This window comes from Pristis pectinata, chromosome 2, assembly GCF_009764475.1.
Source record: "Pristis pectinata isolate sPriPec2 chromosome 2, sPriPec2.1.pri, whole genome shotgun sequence".
NCBI lineage: Eukaryota > Metazoa > Chordata > Chondrichthyes > Rhinopristiformes > Pristidae > Pristis > Pristis pectinata.
Window position 1 is genome coordinate 83,808,157 of NC_067406.1, and position 24,474 is coordinate 83,832,630.

The 24,474-nt window shown below is 39.2% G+C and overlaps 1 protein-coding gene across 1 annotated transcript in view; it reads left to right on the top strand.

The window, feature by feature from the left end:
* The window catches only part of LOC127584027 (collagen alpha-1(XXV) chain), a 153,603-nt gene extending 130,560 nt beyond the window's left edge, over positions 1 to 23,043 (top strand). Inside the window, exons 31-35 of the mRNA XM_052040547.1 lie at positions 2,619 to 2,645; positions 3,583 to 3,627; positions 7,533 to 7,619; positions 15,027 to 15,065; positions 16,323 to 23,043. Coding sequence (XP_051896507.1) covers positions 2,619 to 2,645; positions 3,583 to 3,627; positions 7,533 to 7,619; positions 15,027 to 15,065; positions 16,323 to 16,325 — 201 coding nt within the window. The 3' untranslated portion in view covers positions 16,326 to 23,043. The remainder of the gene's footprint in view (positions 1 to 2,618; positions 2,646 to 3,582; positions 3,628 to 7,532; positions 7,620 to 15,026; positions 15,066 to 16,322) is intronic.
* Positions 23,044 to 24,474: the final 1,431 nt, after the last annotated feature.

The window sequence follows — 24,474 nt, forward strand, 5'->3', positions numbered from 1 at the left end:
TACTCGAATCCGCTTGCTATGAATTACCATTCGCCTTCTTAACCACTCACTGCACCTACATGCTTAGGGAAAGGGGAGGCACAACAAGGTCTCCCTGGTCTTGTTGCGTCTCCCCTTTCCCCCTGCCATCACCATTTAGTTAATAAACTACCTCCCTGTTATTACTACCAATCCATATTATCTGCCCACTCCCTCCACCCGCCCAAATCAACCTGGAACTTCATGCACAACAGAACCGTTCCTGGACTCTGGAACTCAGACACAGGCTCATCATCTGTGAGCTCCCACCACTGAGGAGAAAGGAATGTGGGGAGGAAGTCATTTGGGCAGCAGAATGGAGTCGGGGAGAAGATCACAGGGAAGCGATACAGAAAATGGTGAAGGGTGATGGTGGGGGGAGAGACTACAGTGGAGAAAGAGGATTGTGGTAGGAAAGCAAAGGAGGATTATGGGAAGGAAAAAGTCAATGGCAGGGGGTGGGAAGAGAGAATGGCAGCGAGGGGAATAGGGGATAGCTGTGGATGAGAGGAGAGAACTGTGGTCTGGGGAAGGGATTGTGGGGGCCTGGAGAGAGAGGATACTGGAAAGTGGAGAGAGACAAGTGATGAAGGCTAGTGGAGAGGACTGTGTTGGGTGTGGAGAGATGATTGTGGGATGTGTGGGAGAGGATTGTTGGGGCAACGGGAGATGGGAAAGAGGGGGTAGGTGGGACACGAAGGGGAGGACTGTGGGGAACAGACAGCAGACTGGGTGGTGTAGAGAGGACTGTGGGACTGTGGGGATGGTGTAGGGAGGACTATGGGGGTGTAGAGGAGACTGTGGAGGATAATCCAGGAACACACCACAGTTGCAGTACCTTGATAGGCCTCTGAGTGTGACGTGGTTTCTTCCAGCTTTTGATCATATTTGCTAAATTTATAGCTCTCCGTTCTCTAAAACAGTAACCTCCAGCCCACTCCTATCAATGAGATATCTGTAGCTTTCTGCAGAGTCAGTAAGCTAATGAGTGTGCAAAATGAACTGTGAGCAATGGGCAGAATGGATTGAAGGGGGTGTGAAGTGGATTGTGTGAAGGGTTTCTGGGAATTAATCTTTAGTTGGACAAGTAAGTCTTGACAAAACTAAAGTTCCCTGTTTTCAATATTATTTTCACTTCTCAGTTCATATACTTGAAGCTGGACCTCAGTAAGGCAGTCTTGAAGCTAGTTAATTGTTGCAGAACTTTAGCATGGTGGTTCCAAGCCTAAACTATTAAAAGTTGGTGATATTAATGGGTGAAACCATAAGCTGCTCAAATGACAGTACTCTTTCTGGTACTGAACACTTATTAACCATTTAGATTACGTGAATAGTTTTTAAAATTGGTCCACTGATATCATTAACAGTTAAAACACTGGTCACTTATAAAAGCATTTTAAAATAAGAACAAATAACTTGAAACACTTACTTCAGCAAATCTGTTTTTTCCTTTAGATGTTCTCCTTGTTCCTCGACATTCTGTACAATTTTACCATTTTGAAGTTATTATATATATTTGCAATGTCCTATTTTATTTATTTTGACTTCTTTTTAAACTTTAGTAGTTTCTTTCTCCCTCTCAGAGGTATCACAGTTCATTTTTAATCATGGAAGCTGTACTGGAAAACAGATAACACTTGATCGGCTGAAGTTCACGTCCACATGGTTTTCCCATGATTCCAAACCTGAAGTATAAAGACTGATGTCCCTGTTCCCATCATTTTCTATCAGATACCTGCTGCAGCCATCTAGCGGGTATCACATATCACCTTCACCAGCTGGCCAATAATCTGTGGAAACGGATTAGCCAGAATTCATAAAACCCTCCCCATCTGTATTTCATTCAGACTGTGCTTGCTGGTTGCTGGTTCTGCTGTGGTGAAAGTAACTGGGTACAGGCCAGTAGGGCATACCAGTAGGAAACTAGCCAAAGTTATGTTTGTGATATGACTGTAACAGTAAGAATTTCAACCTACTTTCACTCCTGTGCTTCTACAACATCAAAAAAATCAACAGCCAGGAACATTATTGTCTGAAATTGTTACTTTGTATCCAAGTAATAAAAATAATTGCCCTCAATGAGTCCCACAGCCACAACCTAATAGAATTGTATCAGGTGCTGCTGTTTATTCGAGGGCAGCTGTAATGATCATTCATTCAAAGCAACACTAAATCTTAATACAATTTCACTATACACAAGAGAGTAATTCTCCATGATAGTTTATGTGGCCAGGGAATTCCTGTGAGAACAGGCTACATAAATGCAGTTTTCCTGAGCCTTTCCATGGCTCTCCTGCCAAGCCGCAATGGTTCAATCCCCTGTGTAAGATTACCTCCTCGTGTTTAGTTAAATTTTATTCAGAATTAAATAGTCACAGATGATGAATTATAGTTACAGTAGTCCTCAAAAAATGTTTACGCCAACAAGAAAAGATTTCTATTGGATATTTTGAAGGGTTTGCCCATCCTTTGGCAGTATTGGATAAAGCAAATTCAAAGGCATCCATCCACAGGAAATTACAACCTTGAGAACATGAGGATTTAGCATAAAATTTGGAAGTTGCTATGTCAATCATTATGTATATGTTGTTCTTTGATAGGGCATTGATGGAGACCCAGGGTTAGATGTAAGTCTTATTTCCTTTATACTCTGTTTATGGGTCATCTTGTTTCTACAGGATACCAATTTTGTTCAGTTAAATGAGAACACCAGAATTTATAATTTTCTTTTCATTAATATTTTAAATTTTGATTATTTTATTTCATGATTTCAACTTACTTAAATATGCCCTTTTGGGATCCTCTGTCAATGTGAAAGTGCAGCGGCAGACTACAAAGAAGATTCCAGGTATCAAAAATTTGACCAATGATGAAACATTAAAATAACTGTGTGTATTTCCACTGAAAGGAGGAAATTTGGTGAGCTGTCCTGAAGGAAAATATTCATTCAAGCAAGATGTTTACTCTGGCAAAGCGTTCAAGTCGCAGACTGACACAGTGACACAGTAGATAGTGCGGGTGACTCACAGTTCTAGAGACCTGTGTTTCATCCTAACCTTGGGTGCTGTGTGTACGGAGTTTACATGTTTGTACATTCCTCCTCTGACTACGTGGGTTCCCGCTTGATGCTCCGGTTTCCTCCCAATCCCAAAGATGTGCTGGTAGGTTAATTGGCTACTGTAAATTACCACTTAGAGTAGGTTAATGGCAAAAAGAATCAAAGAGAAGTTTGTGGTTATATACGAGGGAGAATAGGTTGCAAGGAACAGAGAAATAAGGAAAGAGGGAACGGGACTGATGGGATTGCTTTGCTGGGAGCTGGCATGGACCCAAGGGCCAAATGGTCTCCTTCAGTGCCAAAGGCAGAATGCAACACATTTAATAAAAATTAGGAAGTTAGGAGTAAGAAGCAAGAGAATGAGACAAACTCCTTTTGTATATTAAATAGTAAATTGACTGTAAGAAGAATCTAAATGGACAAATTTGTGACTGTAATTTTATTATCTTTCCCAAGCTCCAATTTAAAATCTATCCAATCATTTTGATAACTTTTTTGTCTTTCAGGGTTTTTCTGGTCCTAAAGGAGATAGAGGAGAGAGGGGAGAAAAGGTGACATTGCAGATACATTTATTTATGCTTGTCATCATACTTATGTGTACATTGTCGATTGAAGTGATCTGTGAGCATGACGCCAAGATGCACAGAGCTCCAGTATTCCTTTTTAAGTTGCCTTGAGTAAAGCATAATATCATGAGAGAAATAACCTCAATTTACTCTATAAATGTCTATTGTAGGGACTTGCAAATGCAACTAAACATGGTGAGGTAAAATTCAGAGATACCATGCAAATAGTGTTTATCACAGTTAAATTCATCAGGGTATTTCCCATTTCATACCAAGATCTTTAAAGGTCATCTTCAATGTCATGTAGATAATCAACTAAGATTTAGGGGCAATGAATTTTAAATTCAGTACATTCGGAAAGCTCACTGGAGACAGTGATAGTGACCTAAGTATCATAGCTTGGTTCATCATTTTACTGTTACTTTCATCTGAACTGAAAGCTGATCATCAGGGTGTACAATTCTTTATGGTGAGAAAGTCAATCTTTATTTGTCTTTAAGCTTAAAGCAGTTTGCTGACGTTTAGTTAGTTAATTGTCTGTGGAAATTATCAAGTTCAGTTGATGAGCTTATTGCTTTGTGTACAAGATGTCAATGGAGTTTGGAGAAATATTCCAAAGCTCCACCTACTAGGCAGAAATTTAAACAATTGTTTATATTATGTTGAATTTGCAGATTGGACACATGACACAGTTCATTGTCTATTTCACTGAGTTGGATTTGTAGTCAGCGGCACTCAAAGCTGACCTTGAAGGAACATGCCCACAAAGGTCTAGTGATCTCTGTGACAGGCACCTACTTTTAGGCAACAGGAGAGTGTCAAGGTGTTTGAGAGCCAGGATTTGGGGATAGGAGCCTTGGCCAACTGAGAGATGCAATCAATTGTTTGGGGAAGTAGGGATCAGTGGGTGAAGAGTCTGGAGGAAAGAAAGTAAATAATGAGCTTCCTTTAGTAGTGTCCTAGCTCAGAGGTTTGGGGCTGCACTGAAGAAACACAGGCACTTCAGGGAGCCTTGCAAGGGGTATGATGTCTTTTGATGCCCATCTGACACTGAAATCACATTAAGCACACAAGCATGGCTCACATTGAGAAGTGCAAAATGACCCAAAAATGAACTTTGTCATGCTTCACTCTAGAAAAGAGTATTTTCCATCACATAGCTTTGAAGTAAACAGAGTTACTCAATCATAATTATAATTGTTTGTTTTGTAATATTTTTGCAAAGGAATTAAAATCAACATTCATAAAATTAGTGTGTAAGGCCAGAGAACGTGCTCATTTTAGTGAAAAATAAATGTGTCCATTAAAATGTCACTAGCACCTCAAGGAACAAAAAAAATCAGCATTTGCAGGGTATTTTACGGAGAGAGTATTTCATAAACACCTGAAATGTTCACCAAGATGATTTCCCTTGATTATCATGGCAGAGGCTGCAAAGCAGCGGAGTCTGTGGAGAAACACTGAATCACTGGCAGCATGTTTGGGATTTCCACATTAAGCAAATAGTCTTGCCATCATAAAATCATTATCAAGGTGTGATGGTGGTGAAAATTATCTCTGTCACTGTCAGCAAAATCCAACTCTTCTTGTGATTAAGATTGAATTTTCTTTTAATTTACCTTGTCACCTGTGGTGAAATTTCTATTGCTAATACTTCACTTGATTGCAGAAAACTGACTTCTGGTTGAGAAAAAAAAAGATACCTTATTTTCTATTAAATTTATCAAGTAGGAGCAACCATTGCCCCAGTTTTTCTTTCTTTTTAGATCTAGAAACTATGTGTCCACTATATTAAAACAGGTAGACTATCCCTGTTGTTTCTCACCAACTAGAAGATGTACTCAAGTGTCCTGGGTTATTTTACCTCTGATGCTTCTACAATCAGTCATTTCAACCTACCCAATCATTGGTTTTGCAGCAATTGGGCCCAACTTCCTTATCATTTGATGATTACAAATTTTGATTTGTTAAGAGTGAGGTTCTTGTTTTGTAGAGCATATGAGAAGCTTGTAATAGCAAACAGAAACTGAATTCAATGTTGGAAAGTGGTTGATTGAGCAAGATAATAAGGAATACTGAAGCATCTGTCATTTGGATTTTGAGCACCTATGTTTAGAAATATCAAATATAGAACACTCATTGACTGCATGAGCTATCCATCTATAGTTTCACTGCACTGTCCATCTTTAATGGCATGAGCTAGATCTTCACCACCCTACTCTGTAGATTGAATAATCTATATCCATCTAGAGCTCTTCAATGGACAGCATGTGTTATTGATTCACAGTTTTCTTATAAAGTGTATAAGCTTGCCATCCAGAGCTCTCATGTAGATTGCATGAATTGTCCATTTTGCGTAAACTGTACATACCAAGTATACAGTCCATTTATATACAGCTAGAAATTGGCACTATCATTGGATGGACAGTCATATGGCATTCCTCTGTACACTCAGTGTTAGCCTACCTATTTTAAATAATTAACTGATCCTTTAAAAATTTGTGGAGAGGAATGTCATATCTACAAAGCTGTGCATTGATATAACTAACAGCAGTAAGTTACAGGCTGTAAGCTATATGATCTATCAAGCACAGCTCTTTTATAGCATGTATAAGTTCTGCATCTCTTGTAGACCATGTAAGGCTGATTGAGTACACATCACTGGCATGGAGCTTCATGCACTGGCAGCGCATGTGAGTGACTTGTGGGAAGTGTTGCCACAGTTTTGTGATATGTGCTGCAAGATCGTGAAGTTCTCACCAGGACCATGTACTCAGAAAGCTGGCTCTTATATGCCATCCATTGACTGTTGACTGGCCTCCTTTTTAAATGTATGAGCTATCCTACAGCAATATTTCTAGGGTTATAATCAGGCTGTATCCCTGTCAGACAACTGAACTCTTGGCTAAATCAATCAGAAAAGCAATAAGTTACTGAACCAGCAAATGGGTTTTATGTAATTATTACACCTAAATATACAGCTTAGTACATGCAACTTTTGAAAACTTTGAAAACATCATTATTTACACTTTAAAATTAATCACCAAATAAAATATCATGGAATTCATGAAGGTTTAAAAACCACAGCACACCTCTCTCATTGACTAAATGCTGTACATCACTCACTGAGGAAGTGCCCACCTAAGCCTGATTTTCACTTTGGTTGGATATCTCATTACATAAGGAGGTCTGTGTTCAGTCTTGTTAAATAACTATATTTAATTTCCATTTTGCATCCAAAATTGCTCAACTAATTGCATTGTTCTTAGTTGGCCGAGGTAGTGTCCTTTTCTCTTTGCCTAGGCAGCACTCTTGAACGAGGACAGTGATCACTGACTGCAGCGCAGATGATTGTAGCAGTGAACTACCAAATCACTGTACGGCAGATTTCTGTCGGGTTACGAAGAGCATTCCTGGGTAAATGTAAAGGGCCACTTCCTCCATTGAGATTATTACTTTTCGATGCTTTGTTTTCCTGCTGCTCAGATTGAAGCATGCTTCTCTTTCCCGGAGGTGCCTACCCTTCTCCTTCCCACTCTGCCCCATGAAACACGAGTAAATTGGTTCCCACCTATGGACCTGCCCCATCCTTTATCTTTTGACTCCTTAATTTGACCACTCTAATAAATTAGAGTTGAAGTTTTACCTCTTTCTGAATATAACTCACTCCTATGTGTTCCTGCAACCTCACTAATTTCCCTTTTCTAATAGCATCCCTTATCCTCACTGCAATCCCTTTATTCCTTATAACCAACAAGCATATTCCTGGCTTTAAACACTATTACTCTTTTATTGTTTAATTATTAGCGTTCAAATTGGTGGACGTCATGTACATGTAGCACTGTCTGAATTCACAAAACTTTTTTTTGACCAAACCATTGTGTCCGCAGGGGGAAAAGGGAAAGAAAGGCAAAAAAGGGCCTAAGGGGGAGAAAGGAGAACAGGGTGCCCCTGGATTAGATGCACCTTGCCCATTGGTATGTCTCTGCTGTGTATTGGTAATCAGATGAAAAGACAAACAAAAGAGAGAGGCAGATTCTATTCCAACATTCCTTCGTCATCTAAAGAAGCAAAACTACTTCAATATTTTATTTGAAGATTTTACAAAGGCATCAGCTAAACTTACCATATACCCTGACATCTTCTGGTAATCTGGTCACAGCGATCACAAAACTTGGTCCATGTATGTAAAGAGGGTTTCAATCCCACCACACTCATCAGCTTCACACAAATCAAATATTTAAAAGTTTATAAAATTTCAAAGCCCTTGATTTTGGAGATGAAAAGTACTCCAAAATGGCTCTTTTATTCCACATTTCTGGTTGGCACTTAGAAAAGTTTTACAAAATGAGATTTGTTTCTTAAAGTAGGCACTAGTGAGACATTACATGCAAAACTAAAAGAAACAGTGCTCAGTCACATAGTCTTTGTATATTAACACAGTGGCTAATGCCACGGAAACCCCTCTCTACATACACCGACCATGGAATCAGTACCTGCTTCTCTCTCCTGTTTATAAAATGTCAAGTGTTGGCCTCTCCGCAGGCAGAACAATTCGTTGTCAATAACAATGCAAGTTAATTTCAATAAACAGGGACTCCGCGGCAATAAGGGGGAAAAAGGGGAGCCAGGTCAGCCTGGCCTGGATGGGCTGGATGCCCCTTGCCAATTGGTACAGTATTCTTTTTCCTACCAACCCTGCATGCAATCTTTAATTAGGCAATCTGCAAAAATGCAAAGTAATGGTCTGATCCTCTTTGCATTATAGGTGTAATGCACGTGCATGAATATACCTTACTTCAGCTAACAAATCCCAATGCAAGAGGAGTGTGCTTTTTATTTACTTACAGAACAGTATGTGTCATTTGCTGCATAATGTGATAGCTATTGAATTCTCTCTAGTGTATCACTGAGGAAGCTGGAGGGAATAAGCAGTCTGCTGCAAATAGGTGTTAGTATAATAACGAAAAATCAGTATACACACTGCATCAGGAAATTCAAAATGGTCTTTATTATTAAAAACGTCTGCAACAGAATCCATTTAAGTGCAGAGCTTGAAATAAATACGTGAACTTTTCATACGATTACATTCCCAACAATAATTTTTGTCCTTTTAAAAAATGGGTAGCTTTTTTAATCTCTTTTTTGAGACCCAGTGGGAGAACTTTAGCCACCCTTCACAATGATTGGCAGAAGAGGGCTTGGTGGTTAAATTGGTAGGCTTGTGAAATCTGCCCAGCAGAGAGGAACTCTGTCTGTGCATTGTAAATATACACTCACAAGGCCCTCTCCTGACAAGCAGAATACCATTGCAGACACAACAGTTAGTGTAACACAGTTACTACTACCTGCCCTTCCTGCTTCCCAGCTACCAACACCAGTACAGTCAGCTGAGTTACTTGGGTCTTCACTTTGAGGAATGGTCAATCAAAAGGCTTAGCTAGAATCACTGCAGACCAAAGCAAAGTCCTCCTTCACAGACCAGTCAAGTCCCCCTCTCAAATTCATAAACAAAGGCACAGATGACTAAAACATCTCGTGAAAAACTAAGCGATGAGTGTTTTCATTTAACAGACATTTTCCATAGTAATAGCAACAGTACAGTTTTCAAAAGGGCAGGTAATTTCTTTTTTCAAAAGATTAAGTGAAATATAATCTATGTTGTTCTAACTTTTATGTATTTGGAAACAGTGCAAAGTGCTCTAATGAAGAATTTCAATCTGTGCTGAACAACTAGAAAATTAGTGAGGGCCAGGGGAGGGGTTGGAGAAAAGAAACATTTTTAAATTAAATGGTATGAGTAATATGAGACATTACAGCATATACTTGTATCCTGACATAATATTCCCTTCTACTAGTATTGGAACGATCTTGCTTACTTAACACTTCAACCCTTTGGCAGTACCAGTGTAACAAACAATGCCTTCCTTGAACTCAGCCGTTCCAAGCTTATACTAGTAACCCCTCACTGATTATTAACATAATGTCAGGCAACTGGCTTACCTTAACAAATTGCAGTTTACTCCAAAAGAATTCAACCTTTCAATATTAGAGTTCCATGTTGCTTCCAAAACCCTCCTTAGCTTTTAATACAACCTCTGTTTCATTTGTGAAATAAAATGCATAACCAGTTATACACTTTCCCTTCATTGTACCAATCGGGCAAAATTTACAATGTTAGGTATTCATCTGGGAAAATATAAATAATAAAAATATATAATTGATGTAAATTTTTACACAAAAATTATTTTCAACTGACCAATCACAATGATTGATGATATAACTTTGTTGGGATTACATCTCAAACAAGAATGAAAATAGAACCATAGAGGGGTGCATTTGTATGTATGAAAACTCCGGTATATTACTTTTGTTTCTTTCACAGTTCAGACATGTTCAGTCTAATGAAAAATGTTACATATATTAAATGGAATGTGTTATTGTGCATGGTTATATTCTCTTTGAATTTTAATGTTGATTTTGTACCAAATCCTGAAAATGTCATTGTTCTCATTTCTAACCATCGTACTTGATTTCAGAATAGAAATTTGCATTGAGAGACAGCTAGCAATAAGCCTTCAAGGCTCTCTTGATCATGATTGCTAAACGTGATTTGGTTAAAAGTTATAAATTAGATTTTACCATACAGCAGTAGCACTTAGTAGTTTTCATATTTCTAAACCATGCTGCTGCTGAATCTGAATGACAGAACAAGAGGCTATTAATGATGACCATGTCTAATGAATGGTGATATTTGAAAATGACAAGTTCTACATTACAGTGTTAAACCCATGTAAAAATATTTTGCAGTATCAAAGTACACATAGCAAATAGAATAGTATGGCCCAAATCCCAAATGATGACAATTTATTATGAAGCAATATGAATGCAGAGATATTTAAAGGTAGATGTTATCTGCTTAACTGATCACATGCGCTAGTTTCAGAATTTAAAAAACTAATGGAGAGACCTATACCACCAAGTCTCTACTCATACCTGGGTATCTCCTAAATAATACTGATTAAACCCTTCTATATCACTTTCCAGAGGTTAATTATTTCTTCTCGATTGCCTGGAATGAAGCCCATATCTTCAAAGTAGGAGCCCTTCGGTTATGGGGCTGCCTCTTCAGAATGGAGAATCTATAAAGAAGCAGGCAACAAATTCTAGCTATGTAAATCTCTGGTCATCAGACCGCACTGTAGAAGCAGTTGCTATTTGGTTGCTGTTTCTGACAGCAGGCAAAAGTTATGCTTGAGACTTGTGTTGCTGTAGGCCTTTAAGAACACATAACTTTTCAGCCCTGCTTTGAAGAAAAGCCGGTTCTAAAGTGAGATTCCTGGCCCAGCACGCAGATGGGAAGACATCTCTTTACCCAGGTGGTGATGGATCTTTGAATGAGGGCAGAGGAGACCCAGTCATTCAGGATATTCAGGAAGGAGATTGACAGATTTTTAGATATTAAGGGAACCGAGGGATTATGGAGATATTGCAGGGAAGCAGCACTGGGGAGAAAGACCAGCTATAATCTTAGTAAATGGCAAACTATGCACAAAGGGCCAATTGGTGTACTCCTACTTCTATTGTTATGTTATTAGTTACACGCATCCAGGCCATTTAAATGAAGTTAGTACAACAATGCAGCAGGTATAGCAGCGATCCATCTAGGTCCACGGGGAAAGTGCATTGTCCAATTTATGACGGGGGAAGAAAACAGGAGAAGAATCAAATTGATGTTCCCAATGAGAGAACACTGCATTTCATACATGTACCTATAATTTCCACATGGGTTTTCCAGATCTCCTGCTACTTTTGCAATGTTTCCGACAGCCTTCAATCAGAGTTACAACTAGAAGTTGAGAGAGCTCCAAGGAAGCATGTTGTCCAACAGTGTTAATACTGGACCTACATTAATGCATGCGAATATGAAAGCAAATCACCATACTGTACACCAAATAGTTAAATATAAAAAAATTAGTGGAAACATCCCTAGCCCCTGTCATACTCATAGCTAAGCCATAAAATGAGATATGGTTGTTTCTCTCACAGCTTAAATAACCCAATAATGAATGTTGATGAGATATCTTTTGCATTCTTATTAATTGATTCTCAGGATGCAAACATCACTGGCAAAGCCAAAATTTCTTCCACATCCCTTGAGAAGGTAGTGGTCAGCTTTCTTAAACCCATACAATTCATGTGGTGAAATTTCCCACAAAGAAATTACCTTGGGATAAGATGTTGATGATATGGGGCATCAATCCTGTTCCTAACTTTATAAAATCACTTCTGGACTCTCTTACATTAATTACAAAATGTTCAGATGGAGATTGGGAATGGACAAATTAAGCATCGGCTATGGCATTGACCCATCTATTATTCAATATCCTTCCTGCACAACCTGGTTCACATTATTAAGACAGTCCCGTGGGATTGATGACTTGCTTCTGTGGATTCTGAGGTGACTGATGAAGCCAATGTGGAACCTGCAGATTCTGCCATAGGTGGGGCAGGAGGTGCTTCACAGGGTAGATGGGTGGGTAGCTAGGTAGATGGTATGCTCACTCTGCTGTTTACTTTAGGCTTCAGTGTGCTCTCGTCTCATGAACGCAAACTTCTCAGTGCCGTCCTGAATGCTCCTTCTCCACTTTCAGATGTCATGGGCCAGGGACTGCCATGAGTCTGTGGGGATGTGACACATTTTCACAGAGGCTTTGAGCACATGTTTGAATCATTTCTTCTCTGCACTTTGTAATCTCTTCCCTTGGCAGATCTCAGAAAGGAATGACTATTTAGGGAGTCTGTTGTTGGGCAATGTAGCCTGTCCAACAGAATCAACTGGGACCTCAGTTCTGAAGATGTGGGCCTGGGAGAGGAAACCAATATAGGTTTGTTAATTCTGCCCATGGATTTGGAGGATTTTGCAAAGGCAGGGTTGGTGGTATTTCTCTGGTGCATTAAGGAATCTGCCACAGGCTATCCCTGACTCACAAGCAGAGAGTGTAGGGAGAACTTTTGCCTGATAGATCATGAGTTTTGTTCCAGGTTTCAGGTCTTGAAAGACTGTGCTAGAACATGAAAGCAGTGATGGATTTCATCAGCAATTTTTGCCCTAGCTGAGGTGTGGTTCCAAAGATATGGGAAGCAGCCCATGTTTTCTAGGGTCTCAGCATGGACCTTTATGTCAGAGGGTGAATGTGGAAGGGCCATCCAGTCATATACTCCAATGAACAAAACAACAATGACTTCAAGCTCGACTTCAGAATGTGTCGGCATATACAAGCACCATCTGCATACTGCAGCTCAATGAACAAAGTCAGCGTGGCTGTAGTTCTAGAAAGGAAGTGACATTGGCTGAACAATCTCCCATTCATCCTGTATGTTAGCTCCACTCTGGTGGAAGCTTGTCAGAGGTGAAGTGAAATACAGCAGTGAGAGAGTTTGAGAAACATGTTAGGGCAATGACACAGCCTTTGTTAGCAATGATCTGCACTGAGATCTGTGGTGGACCCCTTGGCTAAGGTCACAGCTTGCAGACCGTCATGTAGCAGGCACAAGGCGGAGGCAAGTTTCTCTAGGCAGCCAAATTTGAGAATGATACTTTACAATCTCTCTCAGTTTGACAAGCTCAAAGGCTTTGATGACCTTTAGAAAGGCCACATATAGCGGTTTCTGCTGTCCCCTGCAATTCTCTTGGAGTGGTTGCATTGGTGAAGATCATGTCCGTCATGCATCTCAATGGACAGATTCCACACTAGAATTTGGAGAACAACTCTTCAGCCACTGGGAGGAGGCAGTAAAGGAGAAGCCTACAGTGACCTGCCCTGTGGCATTTGGCAGGAAAACCCCTCTGCAGTTACTGCAAACAGATTTGTCTCCAGTTTCAAAGGTGTTCACTGAAACAATGTCTCGGGCATGCCCTCTCCTTAGTGCTGGGAGATGCACACCAACTTGATGACTGCCAACATTAGCAAAACCAATGAACATGTGTGTGTTCATCAGCGTAGGATACAGCAGTGAGAGACGACAATGCCAGCTGACTGAAGAGAATTCTAAAGATCTAACAAAATTTGAAGTTCTGAAAAGGAGCCTACAATGCTATTGAAATTATCAAGACCAAGGCATTTATTTAGACCTTGGACCTTCTCGCATTTGGTGCATGAATAGGCACTACTTATAGTACCAAATTGGAAATCACCCAAAAAAAATAACTAAATTGGAACATCCTTGTTCTAAGAAATCATTCTTGTAATTTACTCCCACAGACTCATTAAAACCTATCTTGCACGTTCCACAGACATGGGCAACCACTAGATATGCAGCAGAAATGTCATTTGCCTACTGACCCTTAGAAATGTGGATGCTGTGGAGATGAGGTCAAAATGTGGTGAGGGGGAACAATCAGAAAAATATGGATGTGGGAGGAGGCAGTACACGGGCAGAGAGGAGGGGGATATTGGTGCATTATTGACCCCAGAGAGATCCCTGCTCCCCTCCCCCCCATCCCAAGCATGGAGATGGTTGATCACACCTTTGGATGCAGGAGGACCTAAGCCACCACAGTCAGCAATGGCATTGGGGGCACAGATTTACAGAAGGGTCTGCCACAATGAGTTTTTATATATACATATTACAGGGGATTTTACATAAAAAATATATATCATCTGATATTTTAAAATGCACATAATTCATTACTTTCAGTGTTCTTATTGCATTATGAATTAATAACAAGGGTCACAAGTTTTGATCCAGTTTCTGTTGGTGAGTAATAATTAACATGACATCATTATGTGCACAAGGTGTGACAGGAAGGTGACACAGGCATTAGGGGGAATCATGACAGAAAGTGCCCGGTCCAATTTGCCAATGGGATGCACTTCAACATGAAGTGGGTGCAAACGCTTTTATACAACTCCAAAACCTTGCCTTATGAACAATTTATGCACAAAAAATAGGTGATAATGTGTTTCTTTCTGATCCAATTTCAGCATATTATTTTTCCATGCAAATATTTCTAGGCTTACTGTTATATCTACATATAAACAAAATACTTTTTGCAAGTATTGGTACCAAAAATGTACAGTAGAAGCTATTGCCTCTTGCCAAGATTATTAAAGAGCAGCCATAGATTGATTAACTAACTGAACCACCATTCCAGATTTGTTTACACTGCAATATGGAAATTGTTGGAAAATGTTCCATTGTTAGAAACAACTACATATAGATGCTGAACTCCTTTAGCAATCATCGGGTTAATAAAGTTCTGTTTACTGGCAATGGCTGTGTATAGTTCAGCTGTAAAAGAGTATCTGGCAGGAATGCCTGCCTTTGCTATTCCTGTTTTTCTGTGTACTAGTCAAAGGCTTTTGTTTTGATCAAAATAGGGCCCGGATGGATTGCCGATGCCAGGATGTTGGCAGAAGGTAAGGAATGCCTGATAATTTTAAATTAGTTTAAGAGAGATAAACAATTGTACATTAACCACAATTATCATATTACAACTATTACTTCTATTATTCCTATTACCTATCACATTGGGGAAGATTTCTCTGTTGAAATTCATAGTGAGGATAGTAAGTACCAGTTTAGATGTATTGCAGTCGATTCTGTTCTGTAATGTTAATGTGGCTGCAAGTGCTCCAAAGAGAAGTTGATCCCTTCACCATTCTGTTAACACCACTGAACAAATGGGTGGTATTTTTAAAGAAGTTTCTCACCATGATGCTGAAGAACCTCCCTGAAACAATCAGCAGCAACTTTCCAGTGAAAACAAGGTCCCAATGACATAGTTAGTACCCTGACTACATTTCCAAGGAATGTGAGTGGATATTGTGTAACAAACATATAGTCCGTGTGTTCCAGTCCAGAAATAGCAGGAAAATAATCTTTGCTGTTCTTGCAGAGCTGGAAGGAGCCTTCATGTGTGGGCTCACCAGTCGGTAGCACCATGACTGTGCATTCCAGAATGCTGCACTACCACTTGCTTTTTCCCCCATGCACCCTTGATAAGAATAATCCATTGAGACTTTGCCCATACATGATACTACCAGAGCTGAAAGTATGATGGTAAAGGCCAGTACGGTGCACCGTTGGGAAAGTGATTGTTGCAGTTAGTGCAAGTGGATTAAATCAACAATGTTAGCAATGTGACTGTCCCCTGAATGTTAATGGTGACTCGGAAATTCCTCAGAGCACCTTCCTCTCTATCAGCACATTAAATTGTGACAGGCTGTGGGGAAAGCACAAGACACCAGAATTGACACAAGGCAGTTCTTGAAAGGATGTGGGGCAGGTGGAGATTACAAAGATAGGAATTTTAGAGGACTTTGCTTTAAAATCAAAACATTGGTGGATCAACTACCATGTAATCTTTCTCTCAGTACAAGGCTTTCAGTTAGACACAGTTCTGTCCAAATGCTACCAGAATATGACCCCCTTGAAGTAGCAGCCACACATGTGTGGCATACAGCTATATAACTGGAAGCCAAATTGGCCTGTTTGGGAAGTGAGTGACGTAGTTGCTCAATTTTTAAGCCAACATTTTGGAATCATTTTATTTGAAACCCTTTTGTTTGCTCACCTCATCATATGTGTTGGTCAATAAAAATGAATTATTTATAATTACTAATCTTCTAATGTGCGTTTTACTTAACATTTGTGTGTCTTTGTTTATTTTGCAGTGATGAGTCTAACACGAAAGCATGAAGTTTGTATATAATGCTCCATATTTTGTATTTATATAGTTGTAATGGCTTAAGAAAAGTCAAGAAAATGTTCGCACATAGCTGCTTCTACTTCTTTATAGTAAGAAGTTACACATCATACATTGACTGACAGAACAGTTCTGTCAGCAACTCATCGTGTTAAAAAGAAACAATGTGGGAATGTTGTTCGCCAGTGCTCCCTGTGAGCTCTGTCTCACCTTGTGTATTTTGCATGGGCAAGTGCCATTGATACTTTTCAGACCAAGTTCCATCATATAATTGTGACCAAATAGACTAAAGCAGATCAATAATGTGGAATGTCGTTGGTTGTTTCCATTGTAAATAACTTGGCCATTGCTTACAGTCTCCAACTAAAGTCCAATCACTGATTTTCTGATGTCGTATCTGTTCTAAAAAGAAGTGCATGAAACATTTGACCAGTGCTAGATGTGTGACCACTTCAAACACAAACGTTCTGTGCAATCAGACCTGTGGCCAAGGCCTCTGAACTGTCTTTTTTTTCTCCATCTAAAGGGAGGAAACCCCTGGCTCATTGCCAGAAAGAAATAATTGAAATGCAGAGGAAAAGGGGTTTGAATTTGCAAAAAAAAAATGCCTAACCTTCTGTTGTTCAACATCCTGTGTTGTGGATGAAGTAACCATGGCAGCATCAATTTATTTTTTGTTTTGTGCAAGCCAGCTCAAGTGGATGGCAGAGTGACTGAGTTCATAATTCAGTGCTCCAAGGGCTAATCCTTGGCTAATGCGCAGACAGTGAGCACTGGCAGCATTGTGTGGCCAGGCTACAGCATGGTATGTTTTTCATTCAGAGGATTTGAAAGTACAAGTGGATTTAAAGGATTCCGTAAAGGAACAAGGGACTCTTCCTTGTGGAGCAGAGAGGTGTCAATCCTGAATGAGACAAAAAAAGGAAATAGCTTTTGACTGAGGTTGGACACTGGCCGCAAGATTGTTCAACCCAAGTGGGAAATTTAAACTGGCTCCAATGGATGATTTGGAGTTGACTTTGAATTGAAAGGATTTAGTACCGCACATCTAAAGCATCTTGTAAGGCACATTGCTGCTGTTGCCAAACAGTGAAGAGATGCTGAAGGTATTATGCATGACAATTAGGAAGACTCCAGCATGGAAGAACAAGGGTGTTTGGATTTTAATTGCAAAGCTCTCTGAAGCGTATGACCCAGAAGCTTTTGTTTAATGCATCGACAACAAAAACCTTTTGTGCCTCAACTATTCAATACTTTATACATTTGTCTTTCATAATATAAATGCAAGACCCTAGTGTTATATTTAAAGGAAATGTTTCCATTTGAGGCATTTTATAATAATCTTTTCTCAACTATTAATTTTAATGGTGTGTTCTATACTGTCTTTAGCAATCAGTTGCTGTGGACATAACTTTTGTTTTGATTCAAGACAGGTCTTCCTGCAGATTCTTTTACAGAGTCCCCTTTGTGCTGACACTGCTATGTAGGCAGTTTAACTTTTGTGGAACCTTGCATACTTTTTATTGAGCAACTGCTCCTACTGGTTTAAAACTTGACGTCAACCCTGTATTATGTTTAAGTCCATATCCTTTTGTTGGATCCAGCATATGGCATCTCACATGGTTATTACTGCCCAATCGTGTATGAGAAAACCTGGGCCTTAAGTGGTCCAAAAGTTTCTGAGATGGAAAGCAGGCACAGAAAGCCTTGTTGTTTATTCAAGAAAAATCCTTCTTCTTCTTAGTATTTGCATTTTATGAGGATAGAAATCCCAAAAGCGATATTTCATTGAGTATTAATGAAGTATCATTGAGTATTGAGTAACATTGAGTATTAATGTTACTCAAGCATTAGTCATTTAACTTGCAGGTATATCCTGATATTGAGCTCTGTAAAGATACCTGATCCTTCTTGAAGCCAATGGATGTATTGCTCCTCTCTTCCCATCATTTTTTACTAAATATTGACCCCCAGTCCTATTATTTTTTTAATGAGCTGTTGAATAATATGTCCATTGAATGTATTTTATGTCAACTCCAACAAAAGGATAGTGACTCACATCCTACTATATTGTAGCATCTACTTTGCTTTAAATGATGTGGCCAAAAGTTGAGGCAACCGTATGTTGTTCTAAGACCAAGTCCTCACAATGTCGCCAACATCACGACGCTGCTTTAGTTGCAAATGGTTTATCTTTTGATATATGCTCAGTATGAATTATGTGTCTTTATTATGTATAAAATGTCAGTTACGTTTTATTACCTAACTTTAACCATTCCGCATGTTCCTCAAGCATTTTAATGTAAAATGCACAGTCACGACAGTGGTTCATCATACCAGCATTTTTTTTAAGTGTCAGATGAAGGGAATATTTTATGCAAGCTTTCTTGTTTTATATATAAATATATATATTTGGTTGTTGTTGTCCTGTTTAAAGCCTCAAATGCACAAATGAACTGCTGTTAATTCACATTAATACATTCTTCAGGTTTTTCCTGAATTAACTTCACATCACACTGCAAAGTAGCCAAGCTTATGTTGCAAACAACGTAGCTGAGGAAAAAAAGAGTTGGGAATATTTCTAGTGCAGACTTTCTGTTTTGTTTTTACTTAAACTCTCATGCATGGAATCATTTTGCTGCCTGGTTCTCTAAGCAGAATGGTGTGAAATTTACCTAGACAGTGTTATACATCAATCCTCGGTAGTTTCCTTTCCCTAAAATTTGCCAAGTTGTTCCCATGTGTTTGTCAAATGTCCCCCTCAGTTATATCAAAGTTTGAAATAATAGTCAACATAAAGATCAAATGAGGAGTACTGGGTTCTCAGTCTTTTCCTTGGAGAATAATGCATGCAATTCTCTTTTCATGTGCCAACAATCAGCAAGGCACGATATAAAAAAATAAATAATTGAGGGCAAAAGATCATCCTTGCTGTTTGATTGAATTAGACAACTTGTCTCCCATTGTATTACTAGATTTGACACAATAGTAGATATAAAGATTCAACAAGAAGCACTATCATCTCATCCTTGCACCGTAATGTATGTGTGCAACAGGTATTACACTTTTAATCCAGCAAGGCAGGATCTCAAGGCATCGTTTGAGATTAATCCAGTTTAGAGGGATCAGTCTTCTATTGTGTTCTCCTTGCTTTTCTGTTGAGCTTTCCCCAATTTGGCAATCTGATACAAGCAGAGAAGTTCTCCAATGATGGTTTTAAAGCAGTAAAACATCCCCCTTTTTGTTCCAAAGATATTACTTTATATTCTGAAAATTGCCACTATTTATTTCACTCAGTGTGCCATTTGACCTGATACGTTTTTAGGCTGAGGTATCAACTTTAACAGAATTATGTATGCCCCATTCTCTTCAGTTTTTATAGTAATAATTCCTGTTAAACAATGTAAGTACTATTACAGCTCTAATGGTCAGGTTTTATGTATTTACTGCTGAATGTGCCATCAAAGCAAAGGCATAGTACTTGCCTCTGGAGTGACAGTAAAATAACAGATCTTAATTCATAAATGCAAAATACTGTTCCAATGGTTTGAGCAGACTACAGAGAGGTGGCTCATGTCCCAATTTACTGCTTATTGGAAAAGTATTCATTTTATTGAATCTATGCTGGCAATTGTAGAAAATAATTATGTTTATGGAAATTAAGAAATATTTAGTGATAAAAGAAAAATAATTGTAACAAGTTTACTAACAGTGTAGCCAATTTCACTGCCACCTGTCTAAAATTCCTTTATACTGTGCCACAATATCTTTCAGTTTCATGCCTGGACATCAGAGTACTCAAATATCCAAATATATGATACTGGGTTCTAATATCAATATAATAAATAACAGACAAAAGCAACATTTTGTAGTTGTTTCCTATTAAATGAAGTCTCCCTTGAAACAGTTTAATCTGAAAATCCCCAGAGCATAAGGGAGATATTTTCCTGTCCTGCAGCATGGGAAGTAGATTTTCAAGATTCAGGGCAGAGGGAAAGAGGAAGTAGAGCCATCATCGTAGCTCTGTACTGCCATTATATTGCTCCAGTATTTCAGTATTTTGTTAGGTTATCCTCACAGGCTTGAAACAAGCCCATGTCTAATATAATGAGTACCAGGAGGCAGGACAGCACGATTCAAGTTCCTCAACTCATTCCTTGTAATTCTGTCCAGGCGGAGACATAAATATTTAGTGTCATGAGTAAAGTATATTTTTCTAATAAAACAATTAGTGTTGTTGCCTGCTCTCAGACATCTGCAGACCAGAGGATCTGTATGTGGATACAGCTGAAGGAGAATGCAGGCTTGTTACAAAGTCCTGGCATCTTTCTAGCTTTCCGGCATTTAACCTTCAGATTACATCTGTGGAAGGGCAGGGGAGGAGACCACTGCAACTGCCCTCAGATCTTCACTGCCTTTCTTACTCATTCTGCTCAGTCAAGGAGCAGGATTGGATCTGGAGCTCCCCCTGGATAATTTGCATAGTCCAGGTGCCTCCTCACAGGGACAGTGCACCTTGGCTGTACTATGTCTGTCAGGCAGTCACTGGATTGCCAAATAGCAAACCATTTATCATCCAATGAATGCTCACGGAAATAGAAATAAGATTTGCCACTGAAGGTTACACAGTGCTCAGGAGCATTACTTCTGCTTCAATTCTTTGTAAATTTTGGGGATAGGGAATGAAAACCATTGTGCTCCCATTCAGTAAAATTGTTTAAACTGGAGATGGATACATAAGCCTGCCCTATAATAAAAAAAAATTAAACATTCCTGTGATGTAAAATGACAGGGCAATCATTAGTAAACTATCCCCCAAATAGCTTACGAGTTGACCTCATGTCAATTTACGCCCTACTGTTCTACCTGCCATTTAAAATTTACCCTTTCTTTTGTTCTGTCACATGAATGCCTATGGAATTGCACACTCTATTCTTACTTCTATATTCCTTTAAAAATCTTTCATCAAACCCTTTCATTTATGTCAATGATGAACACTTTGTAATCAATGTGCTCTAACTCTTTCCAAGTGCCTTCTCCAACAACAAAAAAAGTTGAAAATGCCCAGTTTGCAAAAGGAGCCGATGAGAAAAATGTCATTTTCTCCAGTCCTATCAAACCAGAAACACATATAATGCTGTTTCCTACTGCTTGTACTATGTCTTTGCAGGGAAGCCATCTGCCCTAGCAGTGCAAGCATGTTATTGAAACATGTGCTTTGCTATAGTTGAATGTCATTTTGGTGAAATATTTAAAATTAATGTGTTTTAATGTATTTTTGGTATATATAATATCGGCATGATTTTTATTTGCTTTCTTTTATTTTCACTGCATTTATTTTTTCCACAGTTAATATAGTCTAAAAGACAGGAATTGTCACTGTCTTTTGAATGTAACAGGAAATAAATGTCAGTTTTTAACTTCAGACAAGGTCACACCACTCCCTGCTACTTTGACTGAGATGAAATTGGTGTTGTGTATTTGAGTGCAGCAGATGCAAACGTAAAAAGGTTAAAGTTGTGGCTCTTTGGTCATTTCTAAAGCAACTTAATAAATTTAACATCTTGCTCTTTGTGTGGGTTGACTCTGATGGCATGATGAGGAATTGCATTATTAATTTGATTTTTATTCATTTTATATCACATATGACTTTTTTCATTTTACATCAGTTGTGTTTTTGTATATTTCCAAAATGTTTTAATATTAAGAAGTTGACCTTCAAAACTATTTTTACAAAATGCTTTTTTTTGGCATAAATTATATGTGACTCTATTAATCACAGCCATCTCTTTTCTTTACTGGTATTACTGTGTTTTTTTTATTGTACGACCTTCTGTAACTCACTGGAAAAAGTGAAGTACACTCTTGCTTATCTACTTTCTGCTGCTGGTTATTTCAATATTGTTGCATCAATCACAGGAGTTGCAAGTGCTTATTTTTTTATAATATTCTGACCACTGTGTGGTCAGTTGTGCACAGTTTTTATTTTGTAGTGGCACATTAAGGAGTTATTTTTGGTTAGGCTCATATACTGGAGCAGCCTGCTCTAACTCTCTCAGGCACAGTAGCTCCATTATCAATATTAGCCACTTGACAGATGTGCATCACGGTAGATGCTATTGGCTGGATCACAAAATTTTCCAGTGCTATTTTTGTGTTTTTATTCTCTTCATTCAAATAACAATGTAAAAAACTATAACGCTGGTGGCATTAGGCCAGAACAGCGATGGTTCATGCCACCTGCCATCTTACGGTCTTATCCATGTAAGAAAGTACATGACTGCTCTCAAAACTTTCTACTATTTTGTGAAGGTGCTATCCTGTCTCTGTACAGCACAAGGTAGGGAGAGAGCAGAAACCAGAACAAAGCAATTCATACAAGTAAGCTGAATTCATATCCTGTCCAACTGTGTACCAGAGTCATTTGCCTTAACAGCACCATTATCATGTTGTACAGAAAATCCTGCAGAGAAAGCAGGTGCTATTATATCACCTTATGACTGATTTATATATTTAATCATAGCTGCAAGATAACAGGAAATTGCAAGTAACTGAAACTTTTCATGGGAAGTTAAAGCACTCAAGGTTTTCTTAAGTCAAATTGTATTGGTTTGTTCAAGGGAGAAAGAGTGTCTTCATCAGTAGGGAATATGATTTTAACAGCAGTCAAAACTTTAACATGTTCTTCAATTGTGAACCACACCAGTATGTTGGTCTTTTAATGGTATTGCCAGAATAAAAAAACATCTTGGTGTACCAAATTATTGTTTAATTAAATCATTTCTTTTAACTCCAACGTGGTCAGTACACAGCTGAGAAGTATTGGGTGGAATCACAAGCCAGCCACATGCACCATCCGCTTCACCCCTGCAACAACATCCCTGAGAATTTCTTCTCACGTACTTAAATTGAAGATCTTAATTACATAGACCATACTCAAACTTGGGCAGTGGGGTCATATTTTATTTAAGTTCTCTCATAAAGTACATAAAGATTATTACAAGGCAAAAACATTCTTCCGCCTCCAAACCACCAACTCCTTATCCTGCTGAAGGTCCTTTCGTTGCTAGCACAGGGTTGGGTCATTTGGTGCTGTACCTGTGACTGGAGCCAATGTAACAAAGTGTCAATGTGAAAAGACCCTTTATTACCTGTGATCTGAGGAGGGAAGAAACAGAGACGCCAGAGAAACATTGTTTAGTTTTCAATCTGATTTTAGGAGTCAGAAAGGCCAACATTTAACTGATCACTGCACTGGTCATGCTGAAGATTAGAATGCTTGATAGAGAGCATTTCTTATAAATCTGCTGCTGGCTGCACTTGATTCAGTTTTCAGGAACGTGGTGGCCAGTGCTCCTGCTCCAAGCCGTGGGAGCCTCACTTCAATGCTTATGTGTCATTCCCACTCAAACTGTAGAACCTGGTTTCCATCTACCAGTCAGTAAATGTGTATCTCATGCAAACCCTAATCAGTGGGGGTTGAACGTTGATGAAAACAGGAGGTTTGGAGTCTGGTTCAGCCTGATGACCAGGTGTACAATACTGGTGAGCTGCATTCCTCTCATGTTCCACAGTTCCCCCTGCTCCTCTATATCTTCCTCCACTGGAAGCTCCAAGGGCTGTCTCCTTGCTGCTGAGAAAAATTGCAGCAGAGTACAGCAAATCCGGAGATGGACAGGGCTTCTTTGCTGGATGCTGCAGCCCAGCCCGGGGCTTAGTGGTTTTCTCTGCTGGGTAACTGGTCTGGGCACAGCCCTCATTGCACTACTGTTTTGGGGGCAATTCTGAGCAAGGTTAAGGGTTTCAAATTTAAAGCTGCTTTTTCTGGGCTTAGGACAAACACCACTGCTTGCAATATTTGGGGCCCATGATGCCTGAGAATCCACAGTCCTCTGTTTGGATGAGCTGTCCGAGGCTCCCACCATCACCCCATCCCATCCACCTATCTGCAACAGCTGTCATCATGCACCGGTTCTCAATTCACCCTTCTTTTCCACCAGGTAGGAGTGAGGAGAGATGTTCATGTCTGGCCACAAACATTGAACATGTAAGAGTAGATCAGCTTCAGTGAAGTTGAATGTACACAACCCCGCACAGTCGATGGCCAATTTCCTACCAAA